Source organism: Anguilla rostrata, chromosome 8 (genome assembly GCF_018555375.3).
Source record: "Anguilla rostrata isolate EN2019 chromosome 8, ASM1855537v3, whole genome shotgun sequence".
Classification (NCBI taxonomy): Eukaryota; Metazoa; Chordata; class Actinopteri; order Anguilliformes; family Anguillidae; genus Anguilla; species Anguilla rostrata.
The window spans coordinates 17,210,107-17,231,791 of NC_057940.1; the positions used below are offsets into that span (position 1 = coordinate 17,210,107).

At 41.5% G+C, this 21,685-nt stretch overlaps 2 protein-coding genes across 5 annotated transcripts in view; one reads left to right on the plus strand and one right to left on the minus strand.

Moving 5' to 3' along the window:
* ankrd12 (ankyrin repeat domain 12) overlaps window positions 1-449 on the minus strand; it is a 46,886-nt gene extending 46,437 nt beyond the window's left edge. For 2 of the 3 annotated variants that reach the window (XM_064346756.1, XM_064346754.1), the window contains exon 1: window positions 156-346. The gene's annotated coding sequence lies outside the window, so the exon portion shown is untranslated. Of the gene's footprint in view, window positions 1-155 lie in introns of all 3 variants that reach the window. The other variant, XM_064346755.1, reaches the window with a different exon arrangement.
* A 4,754-nt stretch (window positions 450-5,203) lies between these two features.
* Window positions 5,204-20,231, plus strand: acss2l (acyl-CoA synthetase short chain family member 2 like). 2 transcript variants are annotated; one of them, XM_064346758.1, is made up of 18 exons: window positions 5,204-5,773; window positions 6,325-6,520; window positions 8,902-8,993; window positions 9,529-9,632; window positions 11,099-11,171; window positions 11,577-11,652; window positions 12,214-12,298; window positions 14,533-14,670; window positions 15,480-15,650; window positions 15,831-15,964; window positions 16,567-16,699; window positions 17,211-17,267; window positions 17,432-17,512; window positions 17,695-17,803; window positions 17,886-17,954; window positions 18,438-18,619; window positions 18,816-18,886; window positions 19,130-19,316. In XM_064346758.1, the coding sequence occupies exons 1-17, from the start codon at window positions 5,641-5,643 to the stop codon at window positions 18,843-18,845; spliced, it is 1,863 nt and encodes a 620-aa protein (XP_064202828.1). In that variant the 5' UTR covers window positions 5,204-5,640; the 3' UTR covers window positions 18,846-18,886; window positions 19,130-19,316. The 2 variants fall into 2 exon arrangements, with proteins under 2 accessions (XP_064202828.1, XP_064202827.1); XM_064346757.1 differs by having other exon boundaries at window positions 5,225-5,773; window positions 18,438-18,614; window positions 18,812-18,886; window positions 19,130-20,231.
* Window positions 20,232-21,685: the final 1,454 nt, after the last annotated feature.

Genomic DNA, 21,685 nt, shown 5'->3' on the forward strand with positions numbered 1-21,685 from the left:
CTGCAACACTCAGTAACAGACTCGAAACACACACACACACGTACTAAGTGCTGAAACCACGCAGCTACACAAAAATAATCATATTTTCCATAGTGGCTACAGCTTAAATATTTTTCTCTGATCACGGACATGAGGAAACCACTCATTTAGCCTACCTTAAAGGTGTCTTTCGAGTTCTGTTTGTTCATTCGGTTTGCTCGGTTGATATACTAGATATAATTACGTTAAAGAGTTTAGAATTTTTTAAATATTAAATATGAAAATTAACTCTAGATGCGTTCAGCGTACCTCTCCAGCTTGCAGCTGGTGTGAAAACATTCCTCCCTCTGCCCGTCGTCTCTACGAGAAAATCCCAGTAAAACATGCAAGCTGCCATATAATTGGCTAAAACTGGATCACGTGCCCCTTTCACCTAAGGCTTTATAAGAACGGCGCCCATTGGCTACAGTTGGATATAGGCGGAACCCACCTCCTGTCAGGGGAGGATGTTACTATCGAAAAAATTTAATCGAATATAAAATTATTTCATTTTCTTGCTAATGCGTATGATTGTGGCTGTCCTGTAACTTGCGTTGAGTCTCACACGGGAAATCAAGTAAGTGATGGACTTAGTTGGCTAGGCGGCTGTAAACGGGAAAGGGTGAGGTGACGCTTAGGCACCTGACGTCATCCTTTCCGCTCTCTCTCTGCAGCCACTGGAATATTCTCGAACATGTCGGACGAGAAATAGCCTAGTAGGTTTGGTTACAAAAATATGTTAATTAAAAGATTGCACTTTGTGACCGATTTCATGATGTTGCCATTTTACCACGTTTATCTGCGGCGTTATGTCCGCACTATTCCTACACTGCGCTGCTTGTTCTTGCGTTCTTGTCTGTTATTGCGCAGTGATATTTACAGAGAGCTGGACGTGTTGCGCATGCGCGGTAGTGAGTGTTTTGTTGCAGAACAACCGTGAGTCACACGATAGGAAATCGGTGTGGGGGAAGGGCAGTGGCTAGACATGGCAACCAGCAGCGTGGGGCTGAATGGAAATGACAGTACAGAGAAACGTGACAAGTCCCTGCAAGAATATTGACAAAGGGACTGTCGTGTAAAATATCCCAAGCAACTGCGCTAACGTGGGAATTCTTGTTTTAGATTTGTTTCTGGGTAGCATGTTCTTGCAGGCGGTCTGTTAAACAGGGATTTTAGGTTGTTTACAGAAAACGCTTTTGTTTTTTTAATAGGAAATAATGGCAATAAAATAAAGGACTCAAATGGACAAAGACAGACTGATTCAGCTTGCTAGCCAAGCATACTAATGACAATAACCTCCACTATAAGCAAAACTGCTCTAAAATGTGTATGTTCTAGTTTAAAGGTATATCTCACGTTAAGGGATTTTTTTAAAGAAGGTTATTTCACTTTTAATGTGTGTTTTCGATTGGCCCAGACAGGAATTTTCTGATCGTTTGTGAAAAGTTTTAATGAAATGAAGGGTATTGTAAAGAGAGCGTGCAGAAACTGAAAAATCTCGTTTTTTGATTGCTACGAGAAGAATACGTCTTCACGAGTTTACGACTTCCATTCAGAGGAAAAGATGGAACACAGCTCCCCATTGCTCAAAGATCTCAGTGTCTGAGGAGATCCTCCTGAAAGTGAGAGGAGTAAAGGTGTATTTGAGCTTGTTGTAGCTGAGATGTATTAGCACTTGGGGAAGAGGTGGATTAGGCTGCTGAACAAATTGGGCATTACAAAATTGGGTGGAAAAAGCTCAGGCAAGTTCTCAAAATCACGTCCTTTCTTTGAAGTACTTTCTTGTTGTACTTGTCTTTTGTGTTCCATAGGCATGGCACTACTCACATAGTACTTGTCATTTATTTGAACCATTCATAGCAAATGGTAAATGGACTGCATTTATATAGCGCTTTTATCCAACGTGCTTTACAATTGATGCCTCTCATTCACCCATTCGCAAACACACACCAATGGTGAAAGGCTGCCATGCAAGGTACCTGTTAGCTTGTTGGGAGCAATTAGGGGTTAGATGTCTTTCTCAGGGACACTTCGACACACCCAGGGCAGGGGATCGAACCAGCAACCCTCCGACTGCCAGATGACCGCTCTTACCTCCTGAGCTATGTAGCATTGACAAAGACATCTCTATTAGCATGAACATCTTGTTAGGTGTGGTTCCCCAACCTTGATATTTGCAAAAAAATATGGATACATAATGTTAGATGCCACACAAATTAGTTGGTTTTGATGAATGATTATATAAATAAAAATATGACCCATTCAACAGAAAGAGCTTTACTTTCCTCATTTAAAGTCTGAATTCATCATTGCAAAATAAAATAATTAAAAACTTGTCATATTTCTTGAACTCAAAGAAGCTTTTGAACTGTCATGGCACATATAGTTTTAGTGTGAGCTTTACAGTTATTTGACACAAGCAGAATGTTCCCAAAATGAGACTTTTGTCTTTGAGCCCATTTCCTATTAATTTTGTGAATTTCCCTTTCCTTAAGGAAATATGTCAATTTCCTAGAGTTCAAACAAATGCATATTTCCTGCCTTTTATACCCACAGTTTCTCCTAGGCCTCATTTGAAATGATTATACTTTCTGAATATCACAGTTTTTTATTTTTCATTTATTTTATTTTTTTTGAAGCTTAACAAAAACAGAGTGCAGTTTGGGCAAACTCCCAAATGGTCTCAGTTTAAGTAATACAGTTAAGAACATACTTAAGGGGCTGCTGGGTGGCTCATCCTGTTAAGGCACTGATCCTCTTATAAGGGCCCCATGGTCCAGTGTTGAACTGGACCCTGCCAGTGCAGACTGTAGCTGACGGATGGGAGCATTTCATCTGGCCAGAATGACAGTGTTTTTACACTAACTAGCTCTACGGGTAAGTCAGGCACCCACAAGTCAGCCTGTTGAGTTTCACGTGAAGGGTCTTCCTCTGACTTATGCCTGTGCAAGCCAACTTATGAAGTGCAGTGTGATAACAAGTGGGGGCTGACAAACAACTGATTGTCTGTGCTGGGCCGAAACAATAGTGGAGTCCACTCAATGATAGCCGACCATGTTCTGTATTGAAATCAGTACAGCATTCCCACACTTTCTTTACCTATCAAATATGACAGAGAATTTACAATTTAAAAGAATTTACAAGTCTTCTCAAGGTCTCATTCCCAATTCAAGAACCCATAAACCTGCACAGGCTATATCCTTAGTATTGCAGCCCATCAGAAAAGCAATACAAGTTTTGGAAGGCAGTCATGTTTCAACATCTGCATGTTGTCAAAGCCATCTAGAGATGCAAATGAGACACATCAAACATTTCTATAATATTTGTATGACACAGGCTCAAGGGTTTCTGACTAAATGCTTTTCTTGGGGTTCCCTTTATGTAAATAATAATTGTAAATAATAATGTAACTGTAAATAATAATTGCTAATGATCTGTCAGATAACAACCAACAGTGCCCTCTGAATGCCAACTTGAAGTGTTATAATATGCACTGAAGGCTGTTGGCACTTCAGCTTGCAGTTGTGCGGTATGGACACAGTACTTCTGTCTTCTACAAACTGGGTAATAAAGAGTTTGAAGAATAGGTTGTGTGTTTGTCACAATGGCCAATATTTACTTGATGTGGCAAAACCTTAAATTCCATGACCACCTAAAAAATTGAGATATTTCCAAAATATTTTGGAAATATAGCAAGTATATAAATATATGCTGTGCAGGACGGGTTATTTCTAGTTGAACTGCAATATACCCTTGATATATTATATATATGTATGCTATATATATGTCTCCAATCAATAGGGGGCCTAGCCTGGAAACAGTCTATTGCACTGGTAATCCAGTCTTTTTGATTGGAATATTTCTCGATCAGTCTATTCTATAATTCATTACAATGTCCATCAGTGGTGAGAAGTTTTTGCTTATACTTATCACCATCATTGTCCGTATAAGTTGGCCAAAACTATCCTGGAAGCAGGCATGATTGATTTGGCAGTGTTAGAGAGTGGATCGTATCCACTTAAAATCCTACACAGACTAATCTTGTCTTTTCATTTCAACTCCAGTAGACACTGCCCCCTTGTGTATAGTCATTTTGTGGCCTTTTTCTTACTTTCAGTAAACCACTGTCTGACCCAAAAGAGCATTACTTTCCCACATCATTGGATTAAACCTTTATTTGCACTGACCTGCTTAATTAGGACTCAAAAATCACAATTCACAAGGGAAAGCTTAAATCCCTCTAATATGCATCCAAAAACAATATTCTCACTATAAAGTCCCCATGCTCCCCCGAACTATGAGTAACTGTATGCCAAAAGTAAATAAATGAAAGAATTGTATGTGTGTGTGTTTGTGTTATGATCCAGTAATGGGCCATGACTGCTTTTTTGGATGTTTTGCATGTGAGAGTACAGTGGTTGATTTTCCCCTTGTGGCAAATACAGCTCTGAAAAAAATTAAGAGATAGCATCAAATTTCCAGTTTCACAGATTGTTGGTATGGGTCTGTAAAATTGAACTTTTGATATTCTTTCATGAACTATTGACCTCATTTGATAAACAAAAATATTGTTATTCAAAACATTTCTTTGCAGAAAATGACAACTGGTCAAAACATTAAAGTATCAGTGTTGTTACACATTGAATAATGTGAAATAAACTTTATACCAATAAATACATTTATAATAATAAATAAAATCATTCCGTGCAACATATTTTATTTTGTATATTTCTTTCCCTAAAAAGAGTACACAATACAAATACAAAAGGTTTTGTATTTACCCTCCAAATCAAATCATAAATAGGCTACTGTAGTTGATTTATTGCTCTTATCTTCAGAATGGGTTATAAGAACACTGTGTGTTCTCATAACCCATTCTGACCCAGCAGTGCGTAGCCTTACTAACGTATTCATATAGGCTACCCACTGTTGATTCACACGAAGTGTATAAAGCATAGGACCCCTTATTTACTTAACAGTTGCTGTGTCAGATCGACTATTAACCCGCGAGATAAGAACGATCAGGCTCGTTTTGTGTTGAGAGATTTCAGTGTTGCTGCCCATACGTTGCTCCCTGATTACAGAAATACGGATAATTTGTTATCCGAAAGTGAAAATCTGTTCAATGAGAGGAGATTGATGATTCAAAAAGGACAACGCAGAAGACCGGGGCAAACCAAGCCAAATCAGCCTACAAGTAGACAAAACACAGTGGGCCGTTCTTACGCAAGGTCTAATAAGGAAACTGTATTGTAATTTGCTCGACAATTACAGATTTATTTTCCCATTATCACAATGTAGCCTACATTCTTCCGAAGACACCGCGTTCTCTGCCAAACCTACCCGCATGTCATGCTCCACCCACTGCCCTGATAAACAGACGAGTGGGTTCTTAGCCAATGGAAAAGTAGGAGTGCATCAGTGGGCGTTTTCATTGGCTGGCTTGACTCTGAGCAGACTGGAACTAGCACAAAATCGGGAGGTAGGTGCTGCGTGGTGAGCCACAAAAGACGCTGCAGTATAATATCTCTGATTGTGTCAAAACCACTTCGCAGGGGAGTCAGTGCTAGTGCTCTGGATTTGCCCGTTCCACTCCCATTCAAATCCCTGCATCTGTCAAAAATGGTACTCACGGGATCTCAGCACATAGAAGAGGAGCTACTTCTGCCTCCAGAGGATCTACAACGGGAAGCACACATCCCCGACTTAAGTGCTTACCGTAGTCTTTACAAGAAGTCAACAGAAGAACCCGAAGGTATGAAATCACACACACATACAGTGACAGAGATAACTTATTATATTTGATCATTTAAACAATGTCCTGCTTTATTGTGAAAGATATTTATCTGAAACTGGCTTTAATTCATTGTTGCATGCATACATACAACCATTTTACTGTCGGAATTTAGTATGTAATCAACACTCGTTTATGAGATAAGTCTTGTAACTGGGACAGTATAGTTAAAGCACTGTAGCTGTGAAGAGAGGGACTATGCTTGGAATGCATGCTCTTATTTTCACAATGACAGAATCAGACCAGTAGAGCAATATAATTCTCAGGCATGTATGCATTTAAAGGGGAAGAGTGCAATATCATTGAATAGATATGGCATGTCCAAAGAGGCACTTCCACGCACATTCTTGCATATCAGCGTGGCTAACGTCATAAAAGAGTAATAAAAACAGTTTATTGTTCATGTGGCCTGGCAGCATTCTTGTGCTGGATGTTGTTTTCATGCCATATAGCTGGTTATTCCTGCTCAGTGGGCTTTTGTGTTTTTGTGTTCTCATCTTCTTGTCTCCCAGCTTTCTGGACAGAGGTTGCCAAGGAATTCTTTTGGAAGAGCCCACCAGCAGGAGAGATCCTGCAGTATAATTTTGATGTTACCAAAGGCAACATTGACATTAAATTCATGGAGGGTGCCAAAACCAACATATGCTACAATGTCCTTGACAGAAATGTTCACGACAAAAAGCTGGGAGACAAAGTGGCGTTCTACTGGTAAAGCAAACACCTGACCAACAAAGGCAGACGCACAGGGCTGAGAATGTCAGCCGCACTATGAGGGCCCTGCTTGCCTTCCTCATATCACTCTCATGCAGAACAGCACAGCTCACTATTACTGTAGAACCTGCTGCTACACATTTACTGTGATATTATAATGTTATAATTACAACTATAGCATCTGGACATACTGTAGCACATCACTACAGTAGTACACGACAGTACCACACATTGCCTATATGATGAAATTATTGCAACGTGCATAGGCAAGCAGCTAATGATCTTGATTTAGGGTCGGGAAAATACTGTCACACTGCTACTGGGACCATTTCTGTTGTGCCAACCATTCCTTTCTGTCTCTCCCACTGCCTTAGTCCAGCTGGGAGTGCACTATCAACAGCAGTTTTGTAATGTGCTGCTACTGTACACAGTATATGAAGGTGACAGTTTGGGTTTTATGCAGGCCCTTTATGACAAGTCCCAGGCAGTACATTATTTTACACACACTAAAGTGTCATATTATACGTTATTCCACCCACTGCTTCCATGAATATTTAGCTTCAACAGACAAGTGCACTTCACATGTAATGTATTGGATCAATTTAACAGTGTTTCTGATGTCTTCAGTCTGGAAATTATTCCTTTGGAAGATGCCACGTTAATTTTTCAGAATTTAATTTGATGACTTTTCCATTCTATATTGCAAATTTTATATGTACTGTGGAATGCAAATGAGGGAAGATGTTGACACCTATAGAGAAATTAGACAATGTGCACATTATGAAAAGGAAGATTCACAGCTCAACAGTCCTTCCTTGTCCAAGGAGCGTGTTCTGAGCTCTATACAATTCAATTTACCTTGTGCTTTTTAGACACAAAGACCCTTCACAGGAAAAGCATTTCCTGGTTTACGAGTCTTTACTACTATTGCTAATGATTCCCTAGTTAAACTGTTGGCATGCATAACATCAAAATCAGTTTTATTGGGCTAGCACAAAAATTATTTTTCCAGAGCAAAACAAAAACAAATTCCACCCAGACTGCACTTGCATCTGATTGGCTGAGTTGATCTTGGTAGGAATGCCTCTCCCAGTCCTGCTTCTATGTGCAAGGCCCAGAGGCATTCTGACAATGCGGAGGTTGGATATTAATACAGTGTTCAGTGTGTCTGCTGTCAGTGACCTAGAAACAGAGTGTTAAGAGGAAGGAGCAGTGCTGTTTCTGGAAAGAGTTTCACTGACTCCTCAACCAAACCTGACCATCACAAAGAGTTTGTGCAAGCTACCTGCCTTGCTTTCTCCTCCCACGCCTAGACAAAGAGCCAGATGCAATAATCAACAGACTGAAGCAAACACACCTCCTGTTTCCAAGAACACTTTGGAGTATACCCATATTCACATTCATATACAGAGAACATGCTTGTTATATATGTTATAATTTGAACCACATTACAAATGCAGTGACTTTTATAATTACAAATAATGAATAACGGATGTGTAAACCAACACAAACAAAATGTTGACAGTAATCAGCAGTGCACTGTACGTATATTAGGGACCAGTCTTTTGCACATATTTCTGAAACACTATTAGATCGAAATAGTATACATTGTAATGGCAATATTAATTAAAATATGTATAAAGATATTATAAGAGAATGCTAATGGCACAGTGTGTGTCCTGCCTAATGCTCTGTGAATAATTAAGTTCATGTTAGCACGCTGCCAGAAAAAAATAACTTGCTATTTGTCTTTACACAACATGGTGCCAGTTGGCATTGCCATCAGAGGTCAGTCAGGCTGCAGATAGACTGCTTACCCTCCACTACGTAGAGTTTGGCATCCTGGCTGTGGCGTTGTGCTTGAGCAATGCTGGGCATTACTGGCAAACCAAAGTGCTGACTGGAGTCCGACCCTAATATGGACACATCAGGACCAGGGTGTTATGCATTGCATTAGTTTATATAATGAAGCCAATTTTAACATTCAGCTAAATGACTGGTGCACAGTGCTCACATCAGAAATCAGAACAAAAAGTGGATTTACAAGTGTTAAGGGGCACAACTATCCAATGGTGTCAAAGAGTGTCTGTTAAGTAATTGTACTCTAGTGCAATGTAACGATTGCTAGGATGTGACTGTCAAGTTTGAGGATGTGCTATTTGCAGTATGCACACTGACATATGTACTTTGTCCTTTACCTTTGAGAGAGAAATTTAAGCAAGCATTGTATTGTTAAAGATTACAGATTGTTTATGTAATATTTCTTATAAAAAGGATAATAGTAGTTGGGTTATTTTTAGTCCAGTGTATGAACAGCAGTTGGCTTTTAGTAAAATGTATTGCTGACATTATGTATTGTGTGTCTGTTGTTTCTGCAGGGAAGGGAACTCCCCTGATCACCAGGTTTCCATCACTTACAGTCAGCTGTTGACACAGGTGTGTCGCTGTGCCAATGTCTTGAAGCGAATGGGTAAGGTCCTTGCTCTTTCTCTGGTGTGTCGCGTGGAACTGTGGCAGTGCTATTTCTGTTTTCTTTCAAAGTTTTCAGTGTTCTATTTGCCATTAGTTACACATTGTTTAAGGTTTAACCCCTGAAGCAAATAACTACATCCTGTTTCCTGGCTGTATTAATAATGGCGAGAGAAAATATGTACAAAACACAATGGCTACGGTGGTGTGCAAACATTTACCAGAAAGAGAAAACCCACATTAGAGTAGACCAGAGATGTTTTTTCAAAGTACCAGAAGTGGTACGGCAGACTTAAATGTTGGTGCTTTAGACATCTTAACTGGGAAAGCAGACATTTGACTGACTAGTTATTGTCATAGGAAACAAGACAATAGAAGTACAGTTGTGAAACTGAGGCAACACTTGAAATTTTCAGACAAAATCAGTTTGAGCTCATACTGCACTCAGAACTCAGTCATGTCTACATGGTTTTAGTTCTTCTCTATTCTGTGTGAAAGTACTAGAACAATAATGTCCTTCTCTTTCTGTGTTGAAGGTATAAGAAAGGGAGACAGAGTTGCCATCTACCTTCCCATGATTCCAGAGCTGGTGTGTGCAATGTTAGCCTGTGCTCGAATAGGAGCCGTTCACTCCATTGTGGTAAGGAACCGCCCCTCCCAATGCAGTGCAGTTGGTTACAGGGTCAGACTCAAATTACACGTGTATTGTGCACATGACCTGATTTCACTTAGTACCCTGGATCTGTCAAGGACAACAGAAGTTACAACAGTAATACCTGCTGAAGTTTTGGTCCGCCGCCTACTCAAACTAAATTATCAGCATGTTTCAGTCTTTGAAAGTCAATGCAAGAGCATATGAAATGAATAATAATAAGAAAAAGAAATGAATTACAGTCAGCAACCTTAACGTAAACAAGACATGCCTATATATTATTTATATAATCAATTGTATATATATAACCTTTATATAATCAAGTATGTTATGATAATCATCATGCAGTAACCCAAATTTAATCCAGGCCCAAAAGCTGTTTATTCCATGTGCTTCCCCCAGAGGAGGTGTAGAGTTACAGTTCTAAATACTCCCCAGGGTACTTCCAAGGTCAATTTTTATTAAACAGACCAGTCTATTTTAAGGTTCATTTAAGTGACCCCATTCCTCCCTGGGCCATTGTCTCCCATTCCACAGGCATTAGTACCATGTTACATCTCAGAATAAGGTCGTTTCCATGATCTATACCATGCTGGGTATTGCAAAAGAAAAATGAATACATAAATAAATAAAAGGGATGAGTAATTACTGCCACAGTTTACTCATCTCCCTCCACTAAATAATGTATTTGTGATTGTTTAACTTTCCGGTATTACCCAATTAGTTGGCACTCCCTTTTCAAGGATGATATACTCAAGTCCCATTTTAACACTTACATTATACAGATGGGAATTTACTGGAGGAGTTGAAGGCTTCAGTCTGACAGGTGCGGCTGTTGTGTCCGGGGGACTGCAGTTCTTGTGCAGCTGGCACTGAATGACATGATTAGGCAGGGCGATTCCTGCCAATCAAAACCCTCCCTCCCTTGATCATGCTGCAGCGAATTGTTCCAGACCTGCTGGTCACAGTCAGCACTGGCATCGTCAGGATTCACTGGTCTAAGGGCTATTGCTTTAGTGGGAATTACCCTAAGGGAGACCATTATTTTCACCTACTGGGGCCCACTCCAGTAAAAATCACTTCTTCACTAAAGCCTCAATGAAATCAGCGTATCTCTTTGTCCTGGGCTTTTATTTGATATTTATTATTTAATATTATTTATATCCACTCTGATCCTTGTACTATATGCTTCAAATGAAGAGTACTATTGAGTGCTAGGGCAGTTCAGCAGATTAAATATTACACAATATGTTGCTGCTGTTGGTTCCAGCTCAAGACTAGGCTGGGAGAGAGCTTGGCAAATGGATCCTAACAGGGCCAAGACTGGTTTTATGTCCTAACCCATAAGAGCTGAACTCAGATATATTACTACCCTCTCTGCCCTTCATTAACAATGTACCTGTGACTGCACCGTACACATCTGAATAAAGACTGAGATGTCACTCTGGGCTCAGTTTGCAGGCTTCTCTTCCGAGTCTCTTTGTGAACGGATCCTAGACGCTCAGTCCTCCTTTCTCGTGACAGCAGGTAACCATGGTGACACCAACTTACTTTCTCAAAACCTGTTGCTATTGTTACGCCTTAAAAAAATTCAAAAATGGCCACCAACAGAACCTCAAGGGTTTTGTAGGAGTTATAAATGTTTTGGCTTCTGCTATTATTAATGATGCTTTATTTTATTTATATTGCTAAGCAACGTGTAACATATATTCAAAGCCTCAACCAGAATGCAGTTACCTAGTTACTCATCACATTTTCTGAATACTACGAATACTACACTACACAAGGGTCCCCATTAAAAGGATGCATTTAAAGACTGTGTGTTTGCAAGTGTGTACACATCATCTCCATGCCTTCCTTGTTTTCATGGTGACAGTCCCCCCTCACCTGACCTCGCCCGACACTGTGTCCCATCTCTGCCCCTCTGTGCAGATGGCGTTTACCGAGGCGAGAAGCTGATCAACCTGAAGCACATTGCAGACGAAGCACTGGAGCGCTGCAGGGACAGGTGGGTGCCGCTAATCATCGGCTCCTTTATGGCAGGAGTCTGTTTGCCCAAGATCCACCTCCAGCCATCCAAACACGGACACCTGGCTTCCATCCAGAGCGTGAAATAAAACGTTGCGCAAACATTGTGCAAACGTTGCGCAAGTGCATGCTGAGCAAGCTTAAAAGCCATCGAGAGAAAGAGCAGTTGGTTTCTGTGGTGAAAAATGTCAATATCATAAGCAAGTATCATGATAAGCTACATAAATCGAGCACCTGATGGCACAGAATAGATCTCTCTTCTCTCCATTGATTGTTGAGCTGTGCAGCTAGGCTCTGTGAAAAATCCTTGCAATACCTAGGATTTTTAAATAAAAAATGACAATATATGATTAATAGTTTATACTACATTACATACATGAAAGTATGTAAATGTGGTTATACTTATTACATGACACATATTTAGTTTTTCTGTCAAAAAAAGGCTATTTTTAGACAGACAAAATGTCTTCAGGTTTTTGCGTATGTTAGCGTTGACTGGTTTAATCTGACCATCCTCCTGCGGTTCCTCACATTTACGCAGAGCCAGCTTTTCTGTGAAGAAATGCATCGTCGTGAGACACCATGCTCTGAGGATGAAAAAGGGCACTGCGTGCAACAAGCTGCAGGTATGTGCAGACCTGAGCAGGAGTACTGCGTTCTGGTGGTAGAAAATTTGTGACCAGAGAGTCCTTGTTAAAGGTTCTGAATCCTGCCCTGGCATTGCTGTTGTCTTAAGCAATGCCACACTTGCATCCCAGACAGTATAATTTACTGCAGTGTGTGATATCCATTTAAGTACACAAGCCATAAAGCTGTTATCTGTGTACATTGCCATGGACAGCATCTGGCGGGCATGCAAATGATATGCACATAACCCATGTCCAAGTTCTTAAGCACACGAAAGATGGTGTTGGATATCTCATCTGCCATAACATATGCTTCAGTATAGGGCATCTCCACACACTCAAACAGATGGAGCTGTTTAAATGTGAGTGTATTGATGGCTTCTTGACAGATGTTGGTTGGCACTCACATACCTTTACAAAGACAAATGCACAAGCGTGCTTTCTGTAAACTATATGTTTTTCATATGTAACTTAAAGTTAATTTAATTAAGAAGTTCTGCATTTTTTGCAGACCTTGTCATTACGAAAATAATAATGTGACCAGAAAACAACTTCCTGGGAGCATATTAAAAAATACCCTTAAAAAGCTGCTTGATGACTATGTGCTGCTAAGGACAAACCACAGGACTACTCATGTTTTTATTTGGAGTATAAGATTAATTTAGCTGTAATGACAGTCAACTTCAGTTGGGTCTGAACACACAGTTTCTTCCTGTCCCCACCACTTCTTCAATGTTGATCACACAGCAAGGAGCAGGTTTGTCAACTGTAACCAAATGGAAGCATGCTATTGTGCAGAATGGCTGTGTACTGCGTAGCATATCATCATTTTCTGCTATGCTATAGTAATTTTTGTTTAAAAAGCATGTGAAATCAATGTACAGATACAATCTGATGGCATATGCCAGTATGCTCTGTCTAATTGCAATGATTGGCTTCACTTAAAGCAAGTTTTATGTATATTCGTTTTTGTTTGATACATAATTAGTCCTCATTAATGCTCCTGAGCCCTGAAGATTTCTTAGCACAATTTGTTGTTCCGAAGTTCAGGACCAAATGCTCTTTGAACAAACTGAACCTATGTCAAGACTTGTACATTAGAGCATCAATACCAGCTTCAATGCTTTGTGTGAATACATTTTAAAAGGCTACGTTCTATAAGGCAGCAAGCTGTAGTCACCATGATCTGTTGACAGCTCCACAGCAGGTTCGCCATAGAGGGCACACATAAGGGCTCATCTGAAAGACCCTGCTCTGGCTGCTTTGCACAAATACTCCCCGGTGGGATAACCTGAAAATGTACTTTACTGGAAGGGGAGCAGAAGCTCATATCACAGATAAAAGGTGTACTGTCTGGAACGGTGGAGCTGTTATGCGTTGTAAGGGACTGACTTTTGAACAGAGAAAAGTCTGTTGATTAGCTCATCAGCGCAACTGAATCACATCAGAAGATGACAGTAGAGGAGAGCTCCATACATTAAGTCAATGGAGTCTTACTCTAGCATTGCACTGGGTAAGAACCCAGCATTATAACAGTGTCTTTATACTTTCTCTGGCGTTACATGCCATTCAACACCTTAAAATGGTGACCCTAAGTCTCATGTGACGGTTCCCAGTACACAGAGTGTCTGAGATAAGCTGTGCAGGGATCAGTAACACGTCTATGGAAGCATACAGATTTAGAAACCCAGCCCGCCTCACAGGCAGATCTATTGTTCAAGCACACCTTGCTAGGTGTGGAGCGTTGGTTTACAATGACAAGTTTCCTGGGAAGAGTGTATAACAGGGCATGTGCAACCCTAAATACTGATGTCATATGCATCTCATGTATCAGTAATGGCAAATAGGGACAACTCTGCATACCTCAAAACTAGCATTGCAGGATTGCAAAACTTTTTGTGGAAGAACCTGTTGCTTCTACTTCCTGGAATGCAGCACTAAAGCAGGTGACATTTACAGAAACACCTGCTGGACATTTTCCATCATCTCCAGGGTGTGTTATTCATATTCATTATAAGAAATGATCAAGAATGATTTATTTGCTGTTTGACAGTGTTTGACAAGGTACATCATAACAACTTGCAAGAATAAAGACAGGTTCAAACTACTTGCTAAATATAAAATAGCATAAACTTGCTACACCCTATAGAGATGGCAGTGACAGCAGCAGAAATGAAGATTAGCACAGGTGTAAATTTAGGGTGCAGTGGTTTGACAGAGTGCTTCCCCCTCAGACCCCCTGGAATGTGGAGTGTGACGTGTGGTGGGACGAGGAGATGGAGACGGCCCCTGAGGAGTGCGAGCCGGAGTGGGTGGACGCTGAGGACCCGCTCTTCATCCTCTACACCAGTGGCTCCACTGGGAAGCCCAAGGCAAGCCCCACCCCTCAGGTTACACGCTCACTCTACGCGCAGACCCGGGTTCAGAGCAGGGCGTCGGCTGTAACGTTTCCTCCTCTGGACTCTCAGTCAGAGGTGCCAAACAGTGCGGCTGCCCATCTGAAATTCACACTTCCTGAGTCCTGTGGTCCAGAGCTACTCTGATTTCTGAGAACAACGTCCGCTGTTTTCCATTCCAGATAAGTGACATGATAATAATCACTTCCTCAACTGAATGGTTCAGTTTTCGTCCTTGTGGTGACTGCATTAGTGGTGGAAATTGAGCAGCAAGGATGGCTGGATCGGCCTCTTTATATTTGGCAACGCTGACTGGCAGTCCTCTAGCATTGGAGCACACCTTTGGAGAAGAATTACTGTGGGATTGAGACCCAAATAAAAGTCAGAGTCTATAAAGCACCCTATGCCTGTTTAAATCAATCAAGTCAGTCAAACCCCATGGTATTCATTAAGAGGGAATTCTCTCAAAAGACTGAGATGTTTAATGACTCCTGTTTACACAAGTCTCAGCCAGATAGAGCAGCTAGAAACTTACTTCAGGTTCACTGATCTCAAACAGCTAGACCGTTATTTTGGTTCACTGATCTCAAACAGTTAGACTATTATTTCGGTTCAGTGATCTCGAACAGCTAGAAAGTGATTTCAGTTTTTCGCCTACCCACAAATCATAGATGCTGTAACTGACTTCAGTATTTGGCAGGTGGCTCATTGTTGCAAGCCTTGTGAATGGTAACTGCAGCAAACCTCTGTAATATATGTTTCCTTTGTCCTTGACTCACATACAGGGAGTTCTCCACACAACAGCGGGATATATGCTGTATACCGCCCTGACGTTCAAGTACGTGTTTGATTATCAGCCCAGTGATGTGTACTGGTGCACTGCAGACATTGGTTGGATCACCGGACACTCCTACATCACCTATGGGCCGCTTGCCAACGGTGCCACTAGCGTTCTTGTGAGTAAAACTAAAGTATATTTTACCAGTTCTGGTTAAACATGGCAAAAATTATGGTTTGCTCAGAAGGATCACATCAACCTTCTGTGTCGGCCAGTCAAATTAACTTTTACCATATTCGTTGTGAGAACATGACTTGCCACCAAGCCATTTGTGACATGGATGCTCTGCATTTTGAAGTTTGAGGGAGTGCCGGTGCACCCTCACCCGGGCCGGTTCTGGGAGATCATCGAGAAATACGGCGTGTCCAAGTTCTACACAGCACCCACAGCCATTCGCCTGCTAATGAAGTACGGGAGGGAGCCGGTCCAGCGGTGAGTATCGCTTACAGTCACAGAGGAACACTTAGTCACAGGAAACTGCAGGACCCTTCATCAGCAACAATACAGTCATTAGGACAGCAGTGTAGCATAATGGGTAAGGGACTGGTCTTTTAACCGAAAGGTCACAGGTTCGATTCCTGGGTACGACACTGCCATTGTAAGCTTGAGAAAGGGTATATACTGCATTGCTAGAGTATATATCCAGCTGTATAATTGGATGTATTGGATGCATTGCAAGTCACCTTACACATAAGAGCATCTGATAAATGCCTGCAATGTAATTAGCATTCCAGCTGATAATAAGGGTCAAGATTACAATTTAACACCAAGTGCCATTGCCAAGTGCTGGTAAAGAAAGGATTGTTCAGAACAGAAGAACCAAACGTCAGTGAGACAGAAAGAGGAGAGGCCATGAACAGCAATGGAAAAATGTCTGTCTCAAAAAATGAGACTACTTTCTTCAAATTATATGACGTTGCCACAACACGTTAGAAGAAAACACTGTTCAAATAAGCTGTGTCTGCAGTGTGCTGTAATTAGAGTGAACCTGCACCTCAAAGTCAGGCCCATGTGCATCACCTGTTCTGTGACAGGTACAATCTGTCAAGTCTGCGCGTTCTGGGGACTGTGGGGGAGCCCATCAACCCTGAAGCCTGGCACTGGTACCACGAGGTGGTGGGGCAGAAGAGGTGTCCCGTGGTGGACACTTTCTGGCAGACAGAGACGGTGCGTGACTCTCCCCCACCGTCCCCCCCACCCCTTCATCAAAACTCTATATTTTATCTCAACTAACCGAATGAAACCCAAATGTTTCTCCTTAAAGCACAGCGGAAACAGGGTTTCACATCTCCAGAGCTTGTACAAACATGTTGGGACTTACGGTTTCATAAGAAAATGTTGTAAGGAATTATTGAAAAATGAGTTATGCTGATGTGAAATAAAACAAATCGAACGTCGCTCATAGGGATAGATTTCTGCGCTTAATCCATGACATTTAAATCCATGTCCTCTCCACACGCAGGAGTGATGAGAGAGGTTAGGACCGGCCGATGCATTTACTCACTGGTCCCACTATGGAATTCCTGCATTTGTTTATGTGGCTAATTTACTTCTGGCTTGGTACCAATGTGTGGACATGTCTGTCCTACTCCTTTTTATCAACGCTGTTCACATACGGTCCTCACCCAGGAGAACCACGCAGAACCCTTCACTGACCTGTTCCTTCTTGTACACGCAGGGGGGTCATGTGCTCACCCCGCTGCCTGCTGCCACACCCCTGAAGCCTGGCTCAGCGGTAAGTTGGGTACCGTTCGACTGACGCAAGCAGATGTCCTCCTCTTCTCTAGCATAGTGATGGGATCACTTTACAATCAGGACCATGCTTAATGACTGTGGCCTGTGAGTTTGATGGCGTACTGGAGGCTGCTGTACCATTTCTGAACATGGCTACCCTTTCAGACATTCCCATTCTTTGGAGTGCAACCCACCATTCTAAATGAGCATGGAGAGGAGCTTGAAGGAGAAGCAGAGGGCTACCTGGTGAGTATGAACATTCAAATATCATCCTCTTCAACAGCTACAACACAACGGACTTCAACTGACAATGGCTCATGTTGTCAGAGAACACCTGCGTTTCCAGGACTGATTCCTCTCGTGTGCGCACATTCTGTGTTGTTTCTGTGAGTGAGCCAAAATGGCTGCCTCATTCTGTGCCTCTTCAGGTGTTCCGGAAGCCGTGGCCCGGCATAATGCGCACCGTGTACGGGAACCAGGAACGATTCGAAAACACCTACTTCAGGAAGTTCCCAGGGTTTTACGTGACTGGAGACGGTAAGGCAGTACAGGCAGTTCTTTGACAGGGACACATAGGTCAGACGCATGCGTCAGCATGTAACATGCAATCTTCCCTCAGGCTGTAGACGAGACAAGGACGGGTACTACTGGATAACCGGCAGGATCGACGACATGCTGAATGTGTCTGGTAAGGAGCCGACAGCTTGGGGAACTAGCGCCCTCTGGTGGGGGCTCTGACTGCATGAGCCTGTATGCCTTACTCTCAAAGCTGTTGGAAATATTTACTTACACTGTGACTTCCTTATTATTCTGTGATCAGTTTCTTTCAAAAACAATACAAGGAAACTGACAAAGCTTAGACCTAAAAAGTTAAGACATCCAAACTTCCTCCTTTGGTCAAAATATTACAATAGTGATAAAGGCAGTTACCATCTGGTTACAGACTCTGATAACTGTAGCTATAGGGCACCTGTACAGGCGACATACACTCCGTACTGTAGCTATAGGGCACCTGTACATGTGGCACACTCCATACTGCAGCTATAGGGCATCTGTACGGATTACAGACTTAGTAGCGTAGTTATAGGGCACCTGAACGGGTGACAAACACTCAGTACTGTTGCTATAGGGCACCTGTACAGGCGACAAACTCTTAGTTCTTTTGCTGAAGGCCACTTGCTGAGCACGGCGGAGGTGGAAGCGGCGCTGACACAGCATGCAGCGGTGGCCGAGGCGGCGGTGGTCAGTCGGCCTCACGTGGTGAAAGGAGAGTGTCTGTACTGTTTCGTCACCCTGAAGGACGGCTGTGAGTTCAGCCGCACACTGTCAGAGGAGCTGAAGAGACAAGGTGCGGTACTGTCGCCATGGCAGCAGAGCATGACATCAACTAATCCATCTTATCAGATCAATCAATCACAACCTGTCCAGCAGACTCAGTAGATCATTTTGTGTTATTGTACTTGTACAGGAAAGCTGCACTACCAGGTTATTTATGATTCCCTTATGTAATATGATAGCCATGTTTTGTTCTGTCCTTCCTGCTAGTGAGAGAAAAAATTGGACCTATAGCCACACCTGACTTCATTCAGAATGCCCCTGGACTACCAAAAACTCGCTCAGGTAACAGTAGTATTCTTGAAAACAGAGAAAGGAAAATGTTCAAAGGGCATTTCCATAAAATAATGCTCTTCCTTAACATTCTTACTTACTTTCTTATAGCGACGCATAAAATTGTTCAAAAGCATAACTGTGATTATCATAGCCACTTTCTGGCACTAACGTCAGTCAAATAGATGTGCACTGCAGTTTTGTGGACAGTAAATGAGTGGACAGTTTGCCCAGTGAAAGGCGTCCATTTTGCAGGTAAGATTATGCGGCGGATCCTGCGGCAGATTGCACGGAATGAGAAGGATCTGGGTGACCTCTCCACACTGGCTGACCCCAAAGTGGTGGAGGTGCTCTTCAGCCAGCGGTGTGAAGCAGCTGCCTGAGAACCCGCGCCCGCAAGGAACAGGAAGTGCTCCCAACCACACAACTGTGAAAGATTTTTTTTTTTTTTAAACTCACCTGGATTCTATTTTCTGGTTTACTGGGACAATCTCATTTAAAATCTGAATCTCTTAACTGGCATTTCAGTCAAATGCTTGAAAATGTTAAATGTTACTGGAAAAAAACATGCCAAGTTTGGTTTTAGCTCATGTAAAACACTGCTTATTATAAAGGAAATGCACTTTATCCAAAAAAGCAAAACCTCATTCAAGTTTATTCGAAGAACATTAAAGAACTTCATTCAAAGCACATATGCATAGAAAAGTCTTAGCCATTCCAAATCGAGTAAAATTCTATTATTCATAAGAGAAACTGTAGTACTATTTTTTGTACTCTTGATATTCACTATTTCAGGACATATCTAACACTGAAAAGATGAACTCCTGGACACATTTTATCTCACTCACTTGGGTTACCAGAAGTGAGAAAAGACAATCGCACAGCCAAAGTTCAGCTCAGGGCACTAGTCTGGATTTTCAGCGGAGAGATGGATAAACTTGTGGGCAGGGTACAGCTTACATGAAGTAAAATGCACGTAAATGCAAATATTATTTACTTGATAGGTGGTCCAACACTGTGGTATAATCTGGTAATAGAATGTAGTCCTACTTCTAAAGTTATATGACAATCTCTGTCACATTGTCGCATAAGATTCACATGTTTTACTCTAAACTTGTCTTTCCATCCTGTCACACACATGGTTTTCACTTTTTTTTAAAGGGTGTCATAGTTTTTAAGAGCTGCAGTTGATAAGATGTGTTACTGTGTATTTTGTACTTTAATTAGCTCCCACATTGTATGACTTCAGACAGGAATCCCATTTATAGAATTTAGGTGAAAGTCTACTATGTACAGTACAGTCCTGCAAGCTTTTTTAAGGTTGTAATGCCCCACAAAAAATAAACTATATAATTTATTTGTGGATTTCCTTCATCTCACACATGCATGTATTGAATTATACAGATGAATACATTAAGAGACTCATGCATATTGCATTTGAAGGTTTATTCAAACATGCTAAATTGGTCCATTATTGTACTTGTGCTAGAACACTAATATAGCTGATATACAGCCCTTCCTAATCTTATCAAACTGGAACCTGACAGTCTGCAGTTCAACTGAAGTCCACTATGTGTCTCTGTAGTTAAACTTTATAAATTCATTACAAGGCAAATTATTATGATAGATGTGATTACTTATATCAAGAGGAGAATAATTGCATTTGGTGAAATCCAACAAATTACCACTTTTACTGAATGCATTATATTCGCTAATTCTATGGACAAAGCTATCAGAGAACAGTTGTGTTCCAATATCCACCTGGTGCAATTCTGCTGAACTGGTAAATGAATAACTGATTAAAGTTACTTTTATTTCCATAAAAATGTAAAATGTGATGTTTTTTAATTACTGCTTAATGCCCATCTCAATGAGAAAGCTGTATCAGGAAAATGTATAACTAAATTAACAGGACATTTTGGTGCTTTAGCAGGAAAACAGGCCAACAGGATGCTGGGATATATACCAAAAAGTTTTTATGAGCATAAATAATAAATAATAATGGAAAGTTGGCAAAGTGTGGAACAGCATATCAGGTCACATAGCAGACACACAAACCCTTGGGGTGTCCAAGTTCAGGCTTGACACAGTGCTGATCGTCCCTGTAGACTGCATAAATTAGGCTGGATGGCCTGAGTTTCCCGTTGTCCTCATTATGTGTTCTTATGTTCAAATGCATTCCAGCTCTAAATCCAGCTAAAATATGCTATGACAACTGAGCTAATTGCAAGCTCTTCTAAAATGTGCTAGAGCATGTCATTTCCTCTAGAGGTCACCAATATCCTTTTTGGAAACCAAGAGGACACATAATTTAGAGCGGTTAATGTGTGCCCCCTACTGGTGACAATAATTCCCTGCAGAACACTAGAATCACACAGTCTAAATGTTGTGCACTCACAGCCTACAGCCTTTTGATGATCATATCAATCCTTTCTTGGAAGCAAACAGAGAAGGCCAAAAGTTACTCCTATCTTTAATTAGGTCCCTCTGGCTGAAACTCTGCACTGTGACATGCTCTTATTTGTAATCTCTCTGTTCAAGATTATAAAACATGTGGCATCCGAAGATGAAGAGGTCTGGACAAATGTCTGTTGTGAATCACAAATCTAATCTCACCACGGGTCGTCCCAGTTCCCTGCCTGATTTCTCCAGCTGTCTGTCCTCCAGGACCCCTCCAAACACGCTCTGATAGGTATAGTATTATCCCCTGGCACAGAGAGGGCTGCTCCCTCCTCCTCAGTTGCATGGCTTGGCACAGAATCCCAGCGGCTCTCCTCGTGTAAGCAGTTACCTACCTGACACTGCCTGTGT